Source organism: Triplophysa dalaica, chromosome 22 (assembly GCF_015846415.1).
Source record: "Triplophysa dalaica isolate WHDGS20190420 chromosome 22, ASM1584641v1, whole genome shotgun sequence".
Taxonomy (NCBI): Eukaryota; Metazoa; Chordata; class Actinopteri; order Cypriniformes; family Nemacheilidae; genus Triplophysa; species Triplophysa dalaica.
Genome location: NC_079563.1, coordinates 6,040,099 through 6,058,760, shown reverse-complemented (window position 1 = coordinate 6,058,760; position 18,662 = coordinate 6,040,099). Strand labels below are relative to the sequence as shown.

The window sequence follows — 18,662 nt, the reverse complement described above, 5'->3', positions numbered from 1 at the left end:
TTCAGTGCTTTAGTAATTTAGAAGGAACGTAGGGGAAGTCATTTAAAACTTCAATGCAGTCAACATGGAATTACTTCATAGCTGTGCAGTTAGTGAAAAGTATAATCATCCACTCAGAATCAAGAATACCCCAATGTATCCTAAACTTCAAAAGGGCAATTCCATGCAAATGTCAACCTGACCATAAAAAATGAAACGAAGGTTTTCACCATACTGATGCCAACATTAAGGGGTTTAAATACCCATGTGAGGTCCCAACATTTTTTTAGTTTTAAAGCATGATTTCCTGAATTTCTATAGTCAGGTAAGTGCCGCTTTGAGAATGGTCACATCCACGATGGTACGTATTCCTCATTAATGGACAGATAAAATGAAATGTATGTTCTATTAAGAGCCATTCCTTCTCCATTTGTTGGGTATTATTGCATCTGGTTTGTGTATCTTAATTCACAGAAATCAAGTAGGCCTATGTCGTATCTTTTTTGTCACATCGATAACATGACTTTTTAAAACAGAAAAATCGTGCACAGATTTTTTTCTGTTGTTTAGACCCCATCAATAGGAAGATAACAAATACATTCTGAGATCTTATTTTGCCATAACGCTGGAATTACCCAAACACTGCCTTCATTTGTTGGAACGAGATGGCAACTCTATTTTTCTGTTTAAAAAGCTTTTTACAACCTTGAACTGTGAAATTTCAATGGCAAGATATATGATATCGAAATGTATCTACTGTATGTGCATGTTTGTTTATGATGGAAGTAAATACACATTTGCTGTTAACTTATTAACCCTCAGGCCAACCATGAGACTTTTCTTCATAAGAACAGTTAAATTATGATATAATGCGGGTAATGACGTTTACTGGACCGACCCTGTGGCAATGTCACGCTATGGACTCTTGTAAACCCCCTGAGGCTATGGATTATAGGAAAGGATGTGGTAAATAATGTTATGTTTCTTGCACAGACCCATCATTTTGCTTCATAAGACTTCAGGATATCATCAGGAGCCGCGGGTATTCATATTGTGTCGCCTTTTTCTGCTTTTTGCCTTTCAAAATATAGGTACTTCTGTACCTGTGGCCTTACATTTTATGAATCTCGAAGCACCACAGCTTCAGCTAAAAAATCTTCCTTAAGATGCGAGGGAAAATGATACCCACATCTTAGATGGCCTGAGGACAAGTAATTGCAAATTTTCATTTTTGGATGAAACGTACCTTTAAGAACAAGCCACACCAAGTAACACCTACAATAATAAAATGGCAGATGATAATACAATGGCAAATATTTGGTTATTATGTTATTTTTATGTTTATTAGAAGTTGGAGCTTTAATAAAATGTAGAGTTTCCAACATTTGTACGAACTTGCACTTGTTTTATGATAATTCCAACATGATTTTTTTTAATAATCACAATCATCAACTTTCATAAAGAAAATACACATAGACAACTGTGTGAGCTGGTGCATTTTATTTATAGCAAATACAAAAGAAATGTTATTGTGTGCACTCAATCCTCACCCTGTGACTTTCACCATCCTGTATAGACCACAGTTTACATTCAGTGCAGTGATTTTTACATAAACACCCTGTTTGTGGCATCGCTTTGATTAGGAGGAGTTACCCAAATCACATTAAAACTTCATTTGTCCTCCGTTTGTTTGTTTGAAGATGTGAACGCAATGAGCGGCGTATTCCCCTGACGTGCCAAGCTAACATTTGTTTACGCACGAGAAAAACACACAAACACCACTTTCGGCACTTGTGCTTCCATCACTGCCGTCATTAAATGTTCCTTCTTTGTTTGGAGTCGAGAGCTTTTGTTTGAGGCAGAAAACAAATAGGCGATGTCCTTGTTGTTGTCAGCCAAGTAACTCCTTGGTTTTAGTTGCAAGCTGTTTGTCGATGTCTGTCACGTAACTGTCTGCCATTTGTTGAACCTAAGAGAAAACACAAAGCAGAACATATGTACATTGATGTTGGTCACACATACTCCAACATAATGAAGTGACCAGAACCACTAGCAAAAGCTAAAGAACAATACTCTATTTTGTCGACCCATTCTTTCAAATCTGTTTAAACAAGTGACATATGACTATATTTAGCATATAGATAGACATGGACCAAAGGCTTTAAAACTGTCTTCACTTCATTTATATCACCTGTTTTTCTATCAAGCGAATAGTGTCTTCGGAGACGCCCTCTTTGGACTTCTTCAGTTGATTGACAGCATTGGAGCGTACTCTCCTCAGCGAGTCCTTGGCCTTGTTGCTGAACTGCTTCGCCAGTTTCGACAGATTCTCCCGGTGTTCTCGAGTCACCCTGAAAGTCAAATATACGGTTTGACTAGCTTATTACATGACTCATTTCAGTTCATTATAACTACTAAAAACAGACTCCTGACATGTCCAGACTACGCCATTTAAAGGGATGGTTCATCCAAAATTGAAAATTCAGTCACACTTCGGTATGGGGGCCAATTCTCGCTATTAACAAACCATTAACTATGCCTGTTTCCCACAAATAACTCTTAATTTGTGGCTAATTAATAGTTAGTTTGGTAATCAAAGGTTTAGGTTTAGGGATTGGGTAGGATCAGGGATGTAGAGTATGGTCATGTAGAACGTGTGCTTTAGAAGTGCTAATGAACAGCCAATATGCCAATAATAGGCATGCTAATAACAACTAGTTAATAGTAAGAATTGCCCCCTACACTGAAGTATTACTGAAAACTCTGTCATCCTTTACTCACCCTCAGGTTGTTCCAAACCTCTAAACATTTCTTTGCTCTTATGAACACAAAAGAAAGATATTTGGAAGAATGTGAGTAACCAAACAGATTTCATCCCCCATTTATTTCCATAGTAGGAAAAATAAATACTATGGGAGTCAATAGGGGAGATCTGTGAAGTTACTGACATTCTTCCAAATATCTCCCTTCTTGTTTATGTATACAGGTTTGGAAAACCAGAGGGTGAGAAAATAAAGACAGAATTTAAATCTTTTGGTGAACTATCCCTTTAAACGTTGATAATATATAGCTGACGGATCTGTTTATGCCCCGGCCATTAAAAGCTCTGAGCTCAAACAAACAAAATAAAAAAGTTTGACAATCAACAAACGTTGTTCTCTTTTAATTTCAGAAAGGTGTAGAAGTTTCCCTGTCTTAGAAATTGGCATTTTACTGCAAGCCATTTGCAAACAGTCCAAGAGTAGTGTCTGTTTACTACAAACAATGTTCATAATTACTGATTCGAAGCCAATCAAGCCTCCTGCTCTCTTTAGAAATGCAAATGCATGCGAGGAGGCTGCGCTGATTACGGGCGAGACGTGCGGCCTCTCCGCGCGAGCTGCCAGACAAGCACCTGCTGCTGGAGCTGTCGCGCAGATTCATAATCAAAGAGGTTTGTGAGTTGCAGAATGAAGGCTGCGCGGCAAGACTATTTGGCTTGGCAGGAGAAGAGAGCGGCGGTCAGAGATTCAAAACCACTGTGGAATGAGAGTCAACCGAGTATAGAATGGATTGCGCAAAATTGCGATACGAAGCTTTAACATATCTGACAACAGTCCAGCTGCGAAAGAACAGGACAAAGAACAGACGGACAGAAAAAAATAGAGAACAAATAAAGCAGATTTTTAATTTGCAATTAAGCAAACGCCTTCATGCAAAGCAACTTAAGGAGAATTTAAAGGGGTAGTTCACTCAATAATATTTTTTTTTATCATCATTTATTCACCCTTATGTCATTTGAAAACCTATGTATGACTCTTTTTCTCTGTGATTTTTTTTTAGAAAGGTCTCCGTAGTTTTGTGTCCATTCTATGGAAGTCAATCAGGGCCAAATTTTATGTGGTTATCAACATTCTTCAAAATATCTTCTTTTGTGTTTTGCAGAAAAAAGTAAGTCATACAGGTTTGGAATGACGTGGCGGTTTTAAATGATGAATTTTTTTTGCCTAAACTATAACTAAGTCAAGGAAGTCCACAAGTTTCTATACCATTCTGGTCCCTCCTGTATTTGACATGTATGGGGTTTTTTGATTGCCCAGTAATTTATAAAACAATATTCCTTTCCTCAACAACCTACATGTTTTAATATATCATTTGTGTCTGAAATGTCTGGGAAGTATGAATGTACTTTAATACTTTGGTTTAGGGTTTCTCGAACTCTCTAATTCTAAGTGCTAGCATAAGTAATATTGATGCTTGTCTTGGTACACATTCACATCACAGACATTTAACAGACATCGGCACTGCGCAGACAAACAGGAAGGGAAACAGCCAGGCATGGTGTGAGCTGGAAAGACAGAAACCCGGGAGAAAATAAACAGAGCAGTGTAAAAAGTGACGTTAAAAGGAAAGGTGAGAGTGGTCATGAGGACTCAGGCCTTGGGCGGTGAAACACTCACTTGGGAATAGGCACCCTGATGATGGTGCCCTCAACCTCCGGATTGAGTCCCATGCTGCTCTCTTGTATAGCGCGGGTGACGGCTGCCATGGCCTGAGGAGACACATATGAACACACACATATATAAAGTAATGATAGCCAGCTGGGCTTGTGGTACCTGCCGCAACCCCTCGAACACCCTTCGCATCTCCACAACCCTCATATCTCACCAGACCACCCCCTCCCAGATCAGTGGAGTACCCCGTCACCAAACCCTTTGATCCAGAACGAGCTGGCCAGTATCTCCCAATGATGGAGCTCCAGAGAGAACGGCGGTGAGGCGGGTGAAGTGCATGGTGTAGGAAGCGCCGCGGGCCACTGTCAGCACTGGGTCCCCGGGGATGGAGCTGAGAGGTTGCAGTGCGGGGCGTTGACCCACCGTGACCCTGCGTCGGGGGTTCCTGCCTGTTCACCTCATAACCGATTACAACTCCTGTGGCCATATTAGCCTTAGAATACACTCTGAACTTGTGTGTACATCATGGAGGTTTAGATTTCAGGGATAAAGATGTTGTTAGGAATGAAACACTAGTGGACCAAGTATACTGCCTATTACTTGTATACTTTTGTAGTATGGTAAACAGTGTGCTTTATTTGTACCTTAAATAGTGTGATACATAATATTGCATGTTTAATTAAGCATGTGACATCATCTCATAAACATTAAGCGTTTTTAAATTGGGTTAATATGTGCAAACTGATCAGAAAAATATGTTCGCGGCTGATATAACTTGCGGTTTCTTCGTTATACTGGAAATGGAAGTTCAACGTGCATTGCTTTGTGGGATACAGTATCATTTGCAGTGCAATGTATCCTGTTGATTTTAGATCTTTTCCAAGCGGATATAGGAAAATGATCAGGTATATTTTTTTGCACGCATTTGCGATCATACAGGCAGTAGTATGACTGGGGGTCTAAAGTTGGAGACATAAATACAGAAAATCCTCCTGTAATTATGAATGAAAGTTTCATAGAGTTGAGGCCATACGGTGAATAGACCGAATATTTTTGCATTTTGAAGTGGAGCTCCATCCCGCCTTGAAATTCCCTCCCTGGACTCTGACACCGGTGTCATAGTTGTGACAAAAGACAAAACATTATAATTTTACATTTTGTCCAAACTGGATTTTGTCCAACACCATCCGACAAACCCATTTGGTAAAGGGAATTTGTTGTGCCGCTTCAGCATCCGATGTGAACACGGTGAGTTACATTCAAGTCATTTTAAGGCATAAAGAAATTTATTTCACAGGATGTTTTTTGCATTTGCTATTCTGATGCTAAAAGATAAGTTTTAATTTATAAATTATGAATATAAACTGCAGTGGGACTTTTACTACACTATATACAATAAAGGTCCTTCACGATGCCATAGTAGAAGCATTTTTGTCTAAACGGTTCTTGAAAGAAACTTAAAATCCGAAGAACCTTTCTGCTTCACAATTCTTTGAATGTTGAGTGTTTATGTTTCTCTTAAACATCTTAGCAAACCTTCTACACTCTTAAAAGGTTCTTCACAACGATGCGATAGAAGAACCATTTCTGGTTCCACAAAGAACCATTTAGTCAGGTTCTTTAGTCCAGTGGTTCTCAATCTTTTCAGATCAAATACCACCTTTAATAAAATGAGTTGTTCAAAGCATCACCTGCTGACTGCCATAGAAAATCACATGAATAAACCCTCAAATTAATAGTAGACCTATGAATCTTAATCTTTACACCTCGTCCTCCAATTCTAATGTATTACTAATACTGCAAACACTTTTTATTTACTAGGTGTTTTCAAACTAAAGAACAGGTTTTTTCCATGTTTTTTCAAGTTAGTCAGCAGTGATGGACACAAAACACTTTTCTGTAGTGCACAGTAAACAGGGCTCTGTAAATGACCCTTATGAAGGAATTATTAACTTCGTGGGGACTTGCAGAAAGATTACACACTTTTTAAAAGACAAACAATGTTGAAAGAAATATAACACAGAAGATAAATCAATATAAGTTTACTTAAACATCAAGAGAACAGCTGTATATAACAAACGTACACTTTACTGCAGAGACTCTTGTCAATGCGGCATGCAAAACTAAATCACGAGTGCTTGGTTGATTTAACCTCGAGTAGATGCAGACGCGTGTTGAATTAGCTCTTTACAACATTAACAACAGCTTAAAACAGAGGTTCAAGTGCAGAAATACATAAGAAACTTAATTTGCTCATCGGAAGTGACTCACAAGTGCCTGTCTGCTCCCGCTAAGTGTGTGAGCTGCCCGTCACACGCCTGAGTTACATCCACCAATGATAAATAAACAATAATTCATACAACTATATTCAAATTGCACATGGGCTGAGATTTATTCCATATTTATCGATCATGTATTAAACGTTTGAAATCGTATTTAAAATAAGTAAGGTAAATTCAAATATGTATTATATAGTTTTTTTATTTTTGTCGTATCACATACCACCAGGATCTCTCCAAGTACCACTAGTGGTACGCATACCACAGTTTGAGAACCATTGCTTTAGATCATAAAAAGGTAAGAAAGAGAGGGTTCTTTAAAGAACCTTTGACTGAATGGTTCTATGTGGAACCAGAAACGATTCTAATATGGCATTAATGTGAAGAACCAGCTCCTTTCTTTTTAAGAGTGTAGAAGGTTTGCTAAGATGTTTAAGACAAACACAGAGACACTCAACATATTACTCATATTTATATCTCTAAATTTATTTGATATTAAAACAAAGGTAATCAAAATGGTGTAAACTGAACAGGTATGAAAAAAAAATAATGATGTGACAAATTTTGGGAAGAAAAAGAACACCCAAGAATACAAATTCTACCACAATTTTTTTCACGTCATTCCTGTACGTGACTCTTTCTGTGAAAGATACTTTGAGAAATGTTTCTGGGGTTCTGTATCCATACAATGAAAGTCAACTTGGCCCAATATTGTTTGGTTGCTTACAAGACATCTTATGTGTTCTTCAGAAGACAGTCATACAGGTTAGAAATTACATAAGGATGAATAAACAATGAAAGATTTTTCTACCCTTTCAAGATGTCTGTGAGATGCATGCACATTTTACATTTATGCATTTTGTAAATTTTGAACCCAATGGTGCATTCATTTGTCTTTGTGGCACAAACACAATGCACTAGCATCTGAACGACAAGAACATTGCATATCTATAAACTCCTTTAAGCACCTTCTTAAATGATGCATGTCCAGGAGGTCCATGCTCCATTTCCTCAAGCAGCTCAGTCAGTAACTCACGCACCCATTTTGTGTGTGTGTGATCCACTCTGTAATTCATTCGTCATTACTTTCTGGTGGTTCAGTGTTTTAACGGTAAAACTCTGTTCTGCTTAATATGTACATCAAAAAATGCACTTGTGATTAAAACGCTAAGGTTCAAAGTCGACTTGAAAAAACCAGTGGGCTAAAAAAAACACTTTTATAATGACGGCGGATCCCACACAGGCACACGGGGAGGGAGAGCTAATGACTGCTGTCTGCGCCCAACACACAACAGCCACTGGGGTTTCTCAAGCCGCCTGGACCTTCTCTGGCCATTTAATGAATGACTGAAAAACAACGGCCTCTTCTCTGAGAGCATGTAATGGATTAGAATAATCACCGAGCTGTTTGCTTTCGGGCTTGCTTGGTCACCTCTGTGTTGTCTTTTGCGGGTCTGTTAGGTAATGGCCGGTTTTTCCTGACACCCCAAACAGACGCGTTTGGCATTCTGGTCATCAGAGTATGAAAACCGACCCTTTAATACAAGTACAAGGTCTTGTTTTGGTATGAAGTTAATACAGAGGTGATGAATAGAGAGGAAAATCCATTTGTAATTGGGTAATTGTAATATCAATAATCTTGACTCAATACGTCACCTCAACCGCTATTAACCAGTAGTGGAAGTTAAGGAATAGTTTGTGCAAAAATGCAAAGATATGACAGTACATTTCAACTTTTCCACAGGAAAAAAAAGCATTTGGGTTTGAAACGGCGTGAGGGTGAGTAAATGATGACATGATGACGCTGGATATGGGGGCTCCAAGGATGGATGAAGAAAATAGATATCCGAGTTTTAGACCCTCAAGGAAACCAGAGCCTTCGGGTTTCAGTGCATATAGGCCAGGAGGACAGTGCATTAATCTCATAAGGTTTATCTGGCCATATATCGCAGTGTGAATGTGGTGATGGTAGAGGTACGAGAGGAAAAACAGAAAGACGTTAAGAAAGAGAGAGAGAGATATCACACGGTAACTCAGGTCTGAGTTCCAGGGGGCACTCCGCGGTCACTTCCTGGCCTCTGACAGCTAACCACAGACTCTTGGCCTACATTTCAATCGTTCTCCAAGAACAAAGGGCTTCCCCCTACAATCCATCAATTTCTCTGAAATTCTCAGGCTGGAAAGAGTCCATCACACTCGGGTTTCAGCAGCAGAAAGTGTTTTTGATGTGTGTGTGCGCTTGACTTTGCGTGCAATGGTTTCAATGGAGATGGTTCAGTGTGAGCTTTGGTGTCCGTACCTCAGGGAAGCCGGTCACGTTGACCACAAGGAGCTGTGGAGACTTCATGAATATCTGACCCAGCTGGTTAAGGGGAAACTTGCCATCCTTCGTGGTGACTGTAATGTGGTCCAGTGCACCTGAACACATAGGAACACAATCCTTTGTTAATACCACAGAGGTTACGGCGAAATGAATTTTTGGGTCTGAAACACTATAGTCCAACAAATGAAACCAAAATTAATTTAAAGAATAAACAACTTATGAAGAGTGGTGTGCAATTAGTTTTTAATTAAACCGCTTTTTTGTTGTGCTGGCATTATTTATCTGAGTATCACCTTCAAACAGAAAGAACTCATTACATTGATCACTACATGTCAGTGAGATGGTTCTTCAGGTTTCAGGGCGGATCTTGGCAAGTTTTAGCAACACCAGACTTTTAGCTGTAGGTCGGGGTACATGAGACTACATTAACAGTAAACACAACCACTTCTGTCAATACATCATCCGTCGTCATTTATCAACTTTGTTTTTCTGGGTAAAATGTTACTGTAGCCGCATCTGGTACTTCAGGCAGCGTGCCGTAACAGACCACACAAGAGTAAGCAGGACCGAATGAGCAAGAAGCCCGTCAAACAGGATACATTATTCTTTTCTAATTATGTGATGTGGTTAATTAATATTCGAAGAGTTCATTTGCTAAAACAGATAACTCTTTTTTTTGTGCTTTCAAAGTAATATCAATCGAACTGCAATTGGGTTGTTTTGATTAAGTAGTACTTAAACAACAAGACATGATAACATAATAAAAAACATGATTTTTGAACCTGTTTAATCTGTTTGTGCAAATAAACTATTTAGAATTAGCTTCTATTTAGCTTTCATGCTAATTTTTGTTATAAAACAGGAATTTTTAATAATGCTTTTGTCTTTTTATTATTATTATAATTTGTTTTATTTCTGTATAAATTATGTTTATTTGTGTTTTTTATTTATTTATTTAGTTTCACTACTTAAGTACAACTGATGTAGTTGTTGCATCAAAAAGTGCAGAACCGTTCTCTACTCTCAGCCAGTCTTGTCTCATTGTTCCAAGATTACCACTGCGCGTGGCGGCGATCTGACAAGAGCTGAGATGATAGTGTTGGATAAAGAAGGACGCGCCGACTTGACACGCTTCAATACAAATTTTCAAATGCTATTAGATTATTAATGATAATCTTAGATCTATAATTTACCTTATTAGTAAATTTATTTATTTTTATTTAGCCTTGTTGTGCAAGCACTGTTGAGCTTGTGCAGAGGCAGCAGCATTTTCCAGAGTTGGCCTGGGTTCTCCTGAGGTTTTTATCTTTGTAGTTCTTTAGGATTAGAATTTTAAAGTTTTACATAATTAATATTGCATAAAGGAATTTTTAGTCTGATTTATATTTGACCTGTGTTTCTCTCTCCTTTATCTTAAATGTGTGCTTTCACTGTGCGTGCTTGTCTGTGTGTGTGCTTGTCTGTGTGTGTGTGCTTGCTTGTCTGTTTGTGCTTGTCTATGTGTGTGCGTGCTTGTCTGTGTGTGTGCATGCCTGTGTGAGTGTGACTTTAAATGAATCGTGTTGACTTTGTGGGCATCACTGAATGTTTCTATCTATTGTAATAGTTGTGTATGAGTCTATTGATTGTCCTCAATTTTTTTCTCAACTTTCTATTTTATGTAACAGAAATGTTAGAAAGAGTTTTAGTAAACAATAATAACTAGAGATGCACCAATAGCAAATTTCTCCACCGATACTATTCAGGGTTTTATCTGTCGATTTTGTTGATTAAAGTAATATTTCGTTAATTTCTGAATGTTATTAATTTATTTAATGACTAATAATATTGAACATCAAACTGGTGATGTTTCTTAACAGGGCATAAATTCATTGCATTTTCCCTGTCCCATTGATTGACAAGATATATCGGTCCTCATCATTGGCTGTTTTTATAATATCGACTGATAACGAATATTGGCCGATATTTGAGTGCATCTCTAATAATAACCTTATGCCGAAGTCAAAGTTTGACACATTGCATATGGACGCTGACCAACAATGTAATCGATACCACAAGTTGACCAACAACTGCAACAACAACCAAAAATTGTAGAACAGAATAAAAAAAAGTCTTTATTAACCAAGCATGCATGTGCATACAATGAATCAGTTTCTGGGAAAATTCTGTCAAAAACATATCACCATTTATTCCCTCTCATGTCATTCAAACCTGACTCTTTCTTCTGTTGAACACAAAGGAGATACATTGAGAAATGTCTCAGTGGTTTTGTGTCCACACATTGACAAACAAAATACAGAAGTACTTTTGGACTCATTTGCATGCAATCTGTATTTTTCGTAACCCGTCTCTAAACATGACATGCTACAAAGAATAAGCAGCTTTTCCTCCGTCCCTACAAAGCTTTCGCCAGCATGTCTCTATCCCTCATCTGCCTCATATAGCAATGATCCTGTCTCCCTCGCATCCTCTGTCCGGTCCTACCTTACATTACAGCACACATCAGAAAGAGTGAAGAGCAGCTAAAACGCACCCTAAGCCACTATCTGTTTTTCTGCACTTTGATCTTTCGAGATACGAGAACCTACATGTGCCTTTTGTTTAGAAAAATTCTTCACTTATGGTGGCACCAACATGTATTTGGACACTCAAATACGGTTACTATAGATAACAAAATATCAAAGCAAGCAAGAAAAACAGACACTTTTCAAGGAAAACATTTCACAAAAAGATAGTATTGCATTTCCAGCGGCAGTATCGACTCTCCAAAATAGAAGATGGTGGTTTTGCATCCATTTAAAATGAATTCAGAATTCAAGTGTATTGGCCAAGTAAGTTACATATTCAAAGAAGCTGACTTGTGCATTGTTCCAATAAACATGGCAAACCAAGTATTCAAGATGTAACATTACAACACAACACACAATTTCTAACCGAACCATTGTGTCATAAGGAAAAGTTTAGTGTTCGGCAGGAATATGAAAAGCTTTGGCCCTGGAATCCATTTCAGCTTGTTTCCGTGCACGCATATGTGTTACCTGAAAGCGTTCACATCTGCTAACGCTTCAATGAAACATATTGCTGTTTCCTCCACTAACAAAACCTTCAACAGGGAAGCTATTAGCCAAATGGGCTCTTCCTGGTCATGGTACTACCTGTTGCCCTCTCCAATTCAAGTACCCAAAAGGTTACTCACTATTCAGATGTAAAACCGGCCTGATGCTTAAATCATCTTCATGCACAAGAACAGTCTGATGACGGCAGTTTGAAGCCTCTGTTGGAAACACATTAGTGGAATTATCTAAGAAAAGCCAAAGCCTTGTCCTAAAATGAGGTGTTTGGAAAAATACAAACGGGCTTGTGAAGAGATTTTCTTTGATGACCGATTCATCTGCAACAGGAGAAGGTATGTATGCCGAGATCCAAGTAAAAATATGTTATCCCGCAGCTGATAGACGGACAGGTTTTAATCCCGATGTGATGTGCCCAGACACCGGGTCACCACATTAATCCCTTCCTCTATAACCTCTTTCTCTTGGCCAAGGTGAATCTCCCGTCCTTTATAATAGACCCTTAATGAAACCCAGATGATTTAATCAATTGCGTCATTTCTTCCGCCATTTTACTGACCCGAGTTGTTTAATGGATTGAGTCGTATCCAAACTAGACCCTCCTTTATAATAAATAGGAAAAGGCATCCATAAGTATTCCAATAATATAAACGACAACGTTTGTTTGCTGGTGAAAGACCCCATGGATTTAGATTTGGGGCCATCTATGGAAAAAGATGCTTTTGGATTCAGATGGTGTTGATGTGGCATCTTTCGGTATATTGTGTAATAAAGCCGTCTTGATATCTGACTTTTATCAGACATTACCAAGCTCCTTGTGTAGACCCACACGGTCTACCACCATGTCTTCAGAGACTAAATTGCAGTAAACAGAGTCGACCTGGATGTACTTGAGGAAGCAGGATCACAAACAGGGTGACCCCACCTTGTGGAACAATGGTCATGTGCAGAACATGTGCAAAGGTGGATCCCAGTCCGTTAATCCTCATGGGAGGATAAGAAAACGCTTCACAATACTCCTCAAGACTCACGTAGTATCAGTGACATTAATCATATATCTCCCCTTGAATAACTACAAATAACCTGGCACGTAAAGAAGTATTAAACCATATTTGATGTTTCGCAACATGCCAAGTGTGAATAAACAAAGAGCAAACACAAGATATCTACAATATATACAGTATATAAAAAATTCACAACATACAGCCGTGGAAAAAAATTTGTCCATTCCAAATGTAATTTAATCAGCACTTCTAGATGTATTTTGTCCCTTCCAATCCAGGGTCTGGTAAATTTCAACCAAACCTCAGGAGAAATACAGAACATGTTTTCTGTTATTTGACCCCTTTCTCCAGTTTTTAACTTCTGCAAAGAAATGCAAATAGAAGCAATATCTCTTATTTGAAATTTGGGAGAAATATCGTTAGTTGTTCGCAGAATGAAACAAAAAATATAATTTTACCTAAAAATATACCTATAAATATGAAAAAAATTTGAAATGGTCTCTTAATTGTATCCATGGCTGTGTATTCAACAGTTCAATGGGTAATATAAAATGAAACCCATACAGATGTTTTGATATCTGATTGAAATGTTGGCACAAAGTTGTTCAATTTATTGGAAAATATTCTTGAAAACTTCTAAAAATGTCTTGAATATATTAAATCATACTTTTACTGTACTCTATTCTTGCACTAAACAATTTGGTTCCAATTGGTTAGAAGTTACAACACCTGTCAAAATCATGGTTCCTTTGTTAAAAAACATAAATACCCTAGATTTTAATTTTTAAAAACAATAATATTAAATGATTAAACGCTGTTATTAATTAAATGTATGAAAGAACATGATTTTATGAATATATTATTAAATATAATGAAAAGGCTGAAAAATATTGAGACCAGGTAAAATTTAGAACAATACAAAGGGGGGTAAATGATGACAAATTTCTGTTTAAGGGTAACTTAATTCATGTCATCATTTGATGTTGAACACCTGTATAAATTTCATTGTTCTGCGGAACACAAAAAAAATGTGTCCAAGATATCTGTAAAATAGTTTGTAATCAATCTACTATGTTAGTCAATGGTGCCCCATGTCATTTGCCACATTCTTTAAAATATCTTCTTTTGTGTTTAACAAAACAAAGAAATTTAAACTGGTTTGAAACAACTTGAGCCTGAGTAAATGATGACAGAATTTGCATTTTTGAGTGAACTTTTTCTTTAAGTCACAGAGCTGCTAGTATCAGTCAAAAGTTCCTGACCTGGTGAGGTGCGGATGCTAAGATTACGGCTGAACTCGTCTTTCAGGGTGGCCAAGACGGCGGCCATGTCTTCCTTCACCTCATCCAGACTGATAATGTCCTCCACCAACGTTGCATTGATGTTCACTTTGGCTGTCTGTGCTTTTGCCTTCGCTGACATCAAAAAAGTAACAAGAAAGAAGAAACATTAATGTCTTCATCGCATCAAAAGGAGAGGGATGCAGATGGAAATGAAAGACTGTGACCAGCATGCTGGCTGATTGTCTTAGCAATTACAAATGAAAGCAGGATTTGGAGGTCAGATGGGAATTTCTTTCCCTTTATATGGGCTCAGAGTTCACTTGAGCGATCCTAAACAAGCACTGCAATAGAAAACAAATACAATATCTACTCCCTCCCCTATGATAAAAGTTCTTTGTTGTGGCTCTGTGAGAGATAAGTAGCTGAAGCGCTTGCCTTTACTCTTCTTTGTGGCATAATGGCGAACATAATTCGGCGGAACCACGGCACAGTTCAGAGTGGGCGGAGAGGGGACTCCTGAGGCATCCACCAGCGGGGTTCTCGTGGCGATGGGCAGAAGTCTGCACAACACTGGACGCAGAATTCTTAGATGATTTAATGCCATGTTTGTGTAGCTTTCTGAAAAAAAGAGATTGAATAATTTAACGCAAGTTTTGATGAAAAATGGATGAGTGGATGAATAAAAGAAAATAACCAGACACAGGATAACCTGCTGTAACTCAATGTTACCACTAGGGGGTGACTCTAAAATCTAGAACTGAGAATCAGACTGAGGGGAAGGATCTGTTGAATATCTGTTGTATTACATAGACAGCAATGAGAGTCAATGGAGAAAAATTAAACAGTCCATAGCTTTTCACATCTTTCTTAAGAGTTATAAAATTATGATATCTCTTGAATGTAAAAATGTGCTCAGACATGCCAAGACACTAAAGTCTGAAATCCATCTTCAAAAATTATGATATGAACTCTATTCCTATCAAATTCCATTTATTTAAAGCTATAAAAGAGCAAACCCTCAAATATAACATGGAAACATATAACAGTTCATGACTTATCATAAGGAAACAGAAAACATTGCGGTAATGAAACCGTGACTGTTCAAACCGTGGTATACCTTTAAACCGGTTACCTGCCCATGTCTATTTGGCATACCTTCCTTGAGAGGGTTCACTTTATTAAAAAATGTTGTGTCCTATTGGCTGCCAACATGTGACCTGTCCTGCATTACTTTATATTGTAAAGTATAGATTTTTTTAGTTTTGTGCTTTTAAATGTTGTGCTACTTATGAAGTTCTCTTTCAGAGTATATATATTCAGAGGTCTGAATCCCTTTCAGAGGGATTCAGACCACCCAAACTTTAATTTGATGTTACAATTGGGTTTCACTTTAATTAATAATATGAGTGTTTAAGAAATAAGTCTGGTATTTGAAATTAAGTATAATTTTTTCGCAGTCTGTGAAAACCCAGCTTTAAGTCGAATTGAACCGAAAGTTTTGATTACTTTTACTTCCGTATTTTGACACATTTCCGAGTGAAAGGGAATATTGAATGAGAAAAGTAGTGGGCGTGGCTTTTGTTTTTCTCTGCGATTTGATTGGATGTATTAAAACAGCTGTTGCATTTTGAAATGCAACAGAAGACTGACCGTTGAAAGGGAGGAGCTAACGGATGCTCCGCCCAAGCCGTCGTCAGGACGGAAGTGCATTTTCAGATTTTAACTAAATATAATGAGTCCACACGGTTTTAATAAAGAGAATGACCCACATTAAAAAACTATTTACAATAAACGCTGCAATATTTCTGGAAAAAATTGCCATTGTAATTTTATATTTCACAGGGACTTTAACTTATTTTTAGAAAGGTACTGTTTTCTACATAAAATCATACAACACCCTCAAGAACATTCTGTAAATATAACCTTGATACATTTAATATTGACTGAGTTAAACCACATCAAAACTTAAAATCATAGCAAAATTGATGGTTAAAATAAAACTTTGATAATCATTATCTAAGAATAAAGATTTTGAGTAAACGAATGGTGCAGGAAAAATTACGTCAATAGCTCATGAGCAATACTTAAAAGTGATGCTTGCATTGGCTTAAGCATAGCATGTATATTCAGTTGTTTAGCAGCATGAAGTTGACTGCAGGTGCTCTCAGACACCCTACAGTAGCTCACAGGCGTTTCGCTCCCCTGTCATTGCTTCTTTGTTACGCCTAGGTGTAATGTATCCCTCTAGTCATAATACAGACCTGCTTTTTGTTCCCCAAACGACAGCCCATGAAACAAGTTTGGCCTTTATGTTTTTACAGTTGCTGTTCTCTGCCGTGATAGAGATAACCGAACGGCACGGGTCTGCCAGCAGCCGCTGCAGATTTTCCCCAAAACACACACAAGCTGCGATTTTTATCAGGCCTCGATGATGTGTGCTGCAGGTTCAATGGAGGCCGCAGCCGTTACGGTTAAAAACAGATAAAAAATAAAGCGTGACTCTTCTTGTTGTTCTTGGGAGACGGGAGCTGTCTGACACAGGCGTTTTTGTCCATGGATTCTGGATGGAGGGGAGGTGAAGGCAGGTTTTTGTGGGGAAGTCAAGCAGAAAAACCGTTGCACAGGTGGTCTGCGGTTTGATTTATACAGTTAGGAATGAGAGAGGTTGGCATACCCCCATTGAGTGAGCTCACCTCGTGAAAGATATGTTTACAGTGAGAACTCGTAAAAGTCCTTTCTGAAAAAACTGAGAAAGTGTTACATATCTGCACTGTTTGTAGTATAATGTTAACCAACCTTTGGTTAGATTATATGACGCATAGGGCACTGCTTCACACGATGCCAGCGCATACAAAAACGATAACATTTCTTAAAAATAGGGTGCAATATACTGTATTTACATGTTTATTAATATTTTTTACAGTTGTTTTAATTATATTTTACATTTTGCACTGCATCAAATTACATTTTAGCATTAACAGAAATGTCCATAAAATAAAGGGAAAATATAATAGTAATTTTCTGCCAGTACTTTATCCGTTTTTTTTCGGGTAGTGATTGACCAATATAACAGTCAGGCTGATGTATACTGAAACACCTGTATTATTCCTCCAATATTAAATTTTAAGTGTGAAATGGTGCGTTATATTTATTCAGTTTAATGTGTAAACACCAATAAGCCAAATGAAAACACTTTCTGCGCCAATTGCTGCAGAAATGAGCAATTAAAGTATAGCAACAGGCAAGAACGTCCTAGCAACCCCTTAGCAACCATCTTTACAAAGTTCTTTTATTTCAGGACAATTCCAGTATTATAGATGTGACATTTTCAGTCGAATGCATGTATTACCAATATATTGAACCATCATTTAATATTTACCTAAACCCTCCTTGATAGAGTAAAAATGCAGGAGTTTTCATTTTTACAAAGAGGGATAAACATGTGTTTTGGGTGTGACAAAAAATGATGGTGTTTTTGAGAGAAAGCATACTTTGTAAGACTTAATGCACAAACCAGAAATAATAACATCCAACAAAATGGGTACAGTTTAATTTTCATGTGGGTTAGGGTTATGTGACAATCCTAAAAGAACCCTTGCTCTTACTGCGACTATGGTCAACAACGATAATGCTTATAAGAGACCTCACATGGACATTTAAACCACACATATCGACAACTCTGAGCTACCAGTGAAAACCTTTGGTAATTTATTATTCGTTTTTAAAATTATTGCAAAATATTTAGATTTAGGCGACTTTAAATCCTCAGATGAATACCCAGATCATTTATTAATTCTGCCACCGAACCCCTAGATAATGTTAAATAGGCCTAACGTTATATTGATTAAAAATAAGTTGTTGGATGGGATCCATCATCAAGTATTCCAAAGACAAATGTAAATAGCCAACACAATTAAATATTATTAAGGATAGCATATCTGACATTATAAATAAAACACTTGTGCATAACGCCACTGTTATACATATATTCTGAGACTGTCAGGTGAGAGAGAGTGAATGTGTACAGTCTCATGCTGCTGCTAGGCTAAACTGTTACATAAGCATGAAACAATACAAACGCACTGACAATACAGTTAACATAAATAAATACAACCCTCTCTAATATAACAGAGTACAAATGAACAACCACACACTTACTTCAGTCATGGAGAAAAATGTGTTTAACTAAGCATTTGTCGCAGTTCAGTTCCATTTGACACACGCGCAATCCAAGGGCACATGTCATTACGTTGTAGCGTGTTGCGTCATCAGAACAGACTTGGAACGTCA

General features: G+C 37.7%; 1 protein-coding gene across 1 annotated transcript; it reads right to left on the bottom strand.

Moving 5' to 3' along the window:
* Positions 1 to 1,462: 1,462 nt before the first annotated feature.
* On the bottom strand, positions 1,463 to 18,648 carry mrrf (mitochondrial ribosome recycling factor). The gene is made up of 7 exons (XM_056736101.1): positions 18,531 to 18,648; positions 14,808 to 14,990; positions 14,352 to 14,504; positions 8,991 to 9,109; positions 4,419 to 4,510; positions 2,171 to 2,330; positions 1,463 to 1,948 (listed from the first exon to the last, which is right to left on the bottom strand). The coding sequence occupies exons 2-7, from the start codon at positions 14,974 to 14,976 to the stop codon at positions 1,871 to 1,873; spliced, it is 771 nt and encodes a 256-aa protein (XP_056592079.1). The 5' UTR covers positions 14,977 to 14,990; positions 18,531 to 18,648; the 3' UTR covers positions 1,463 to 1,870.
* Positions 18,649 to 18,662: the final 14 nt, after the last annotated feature.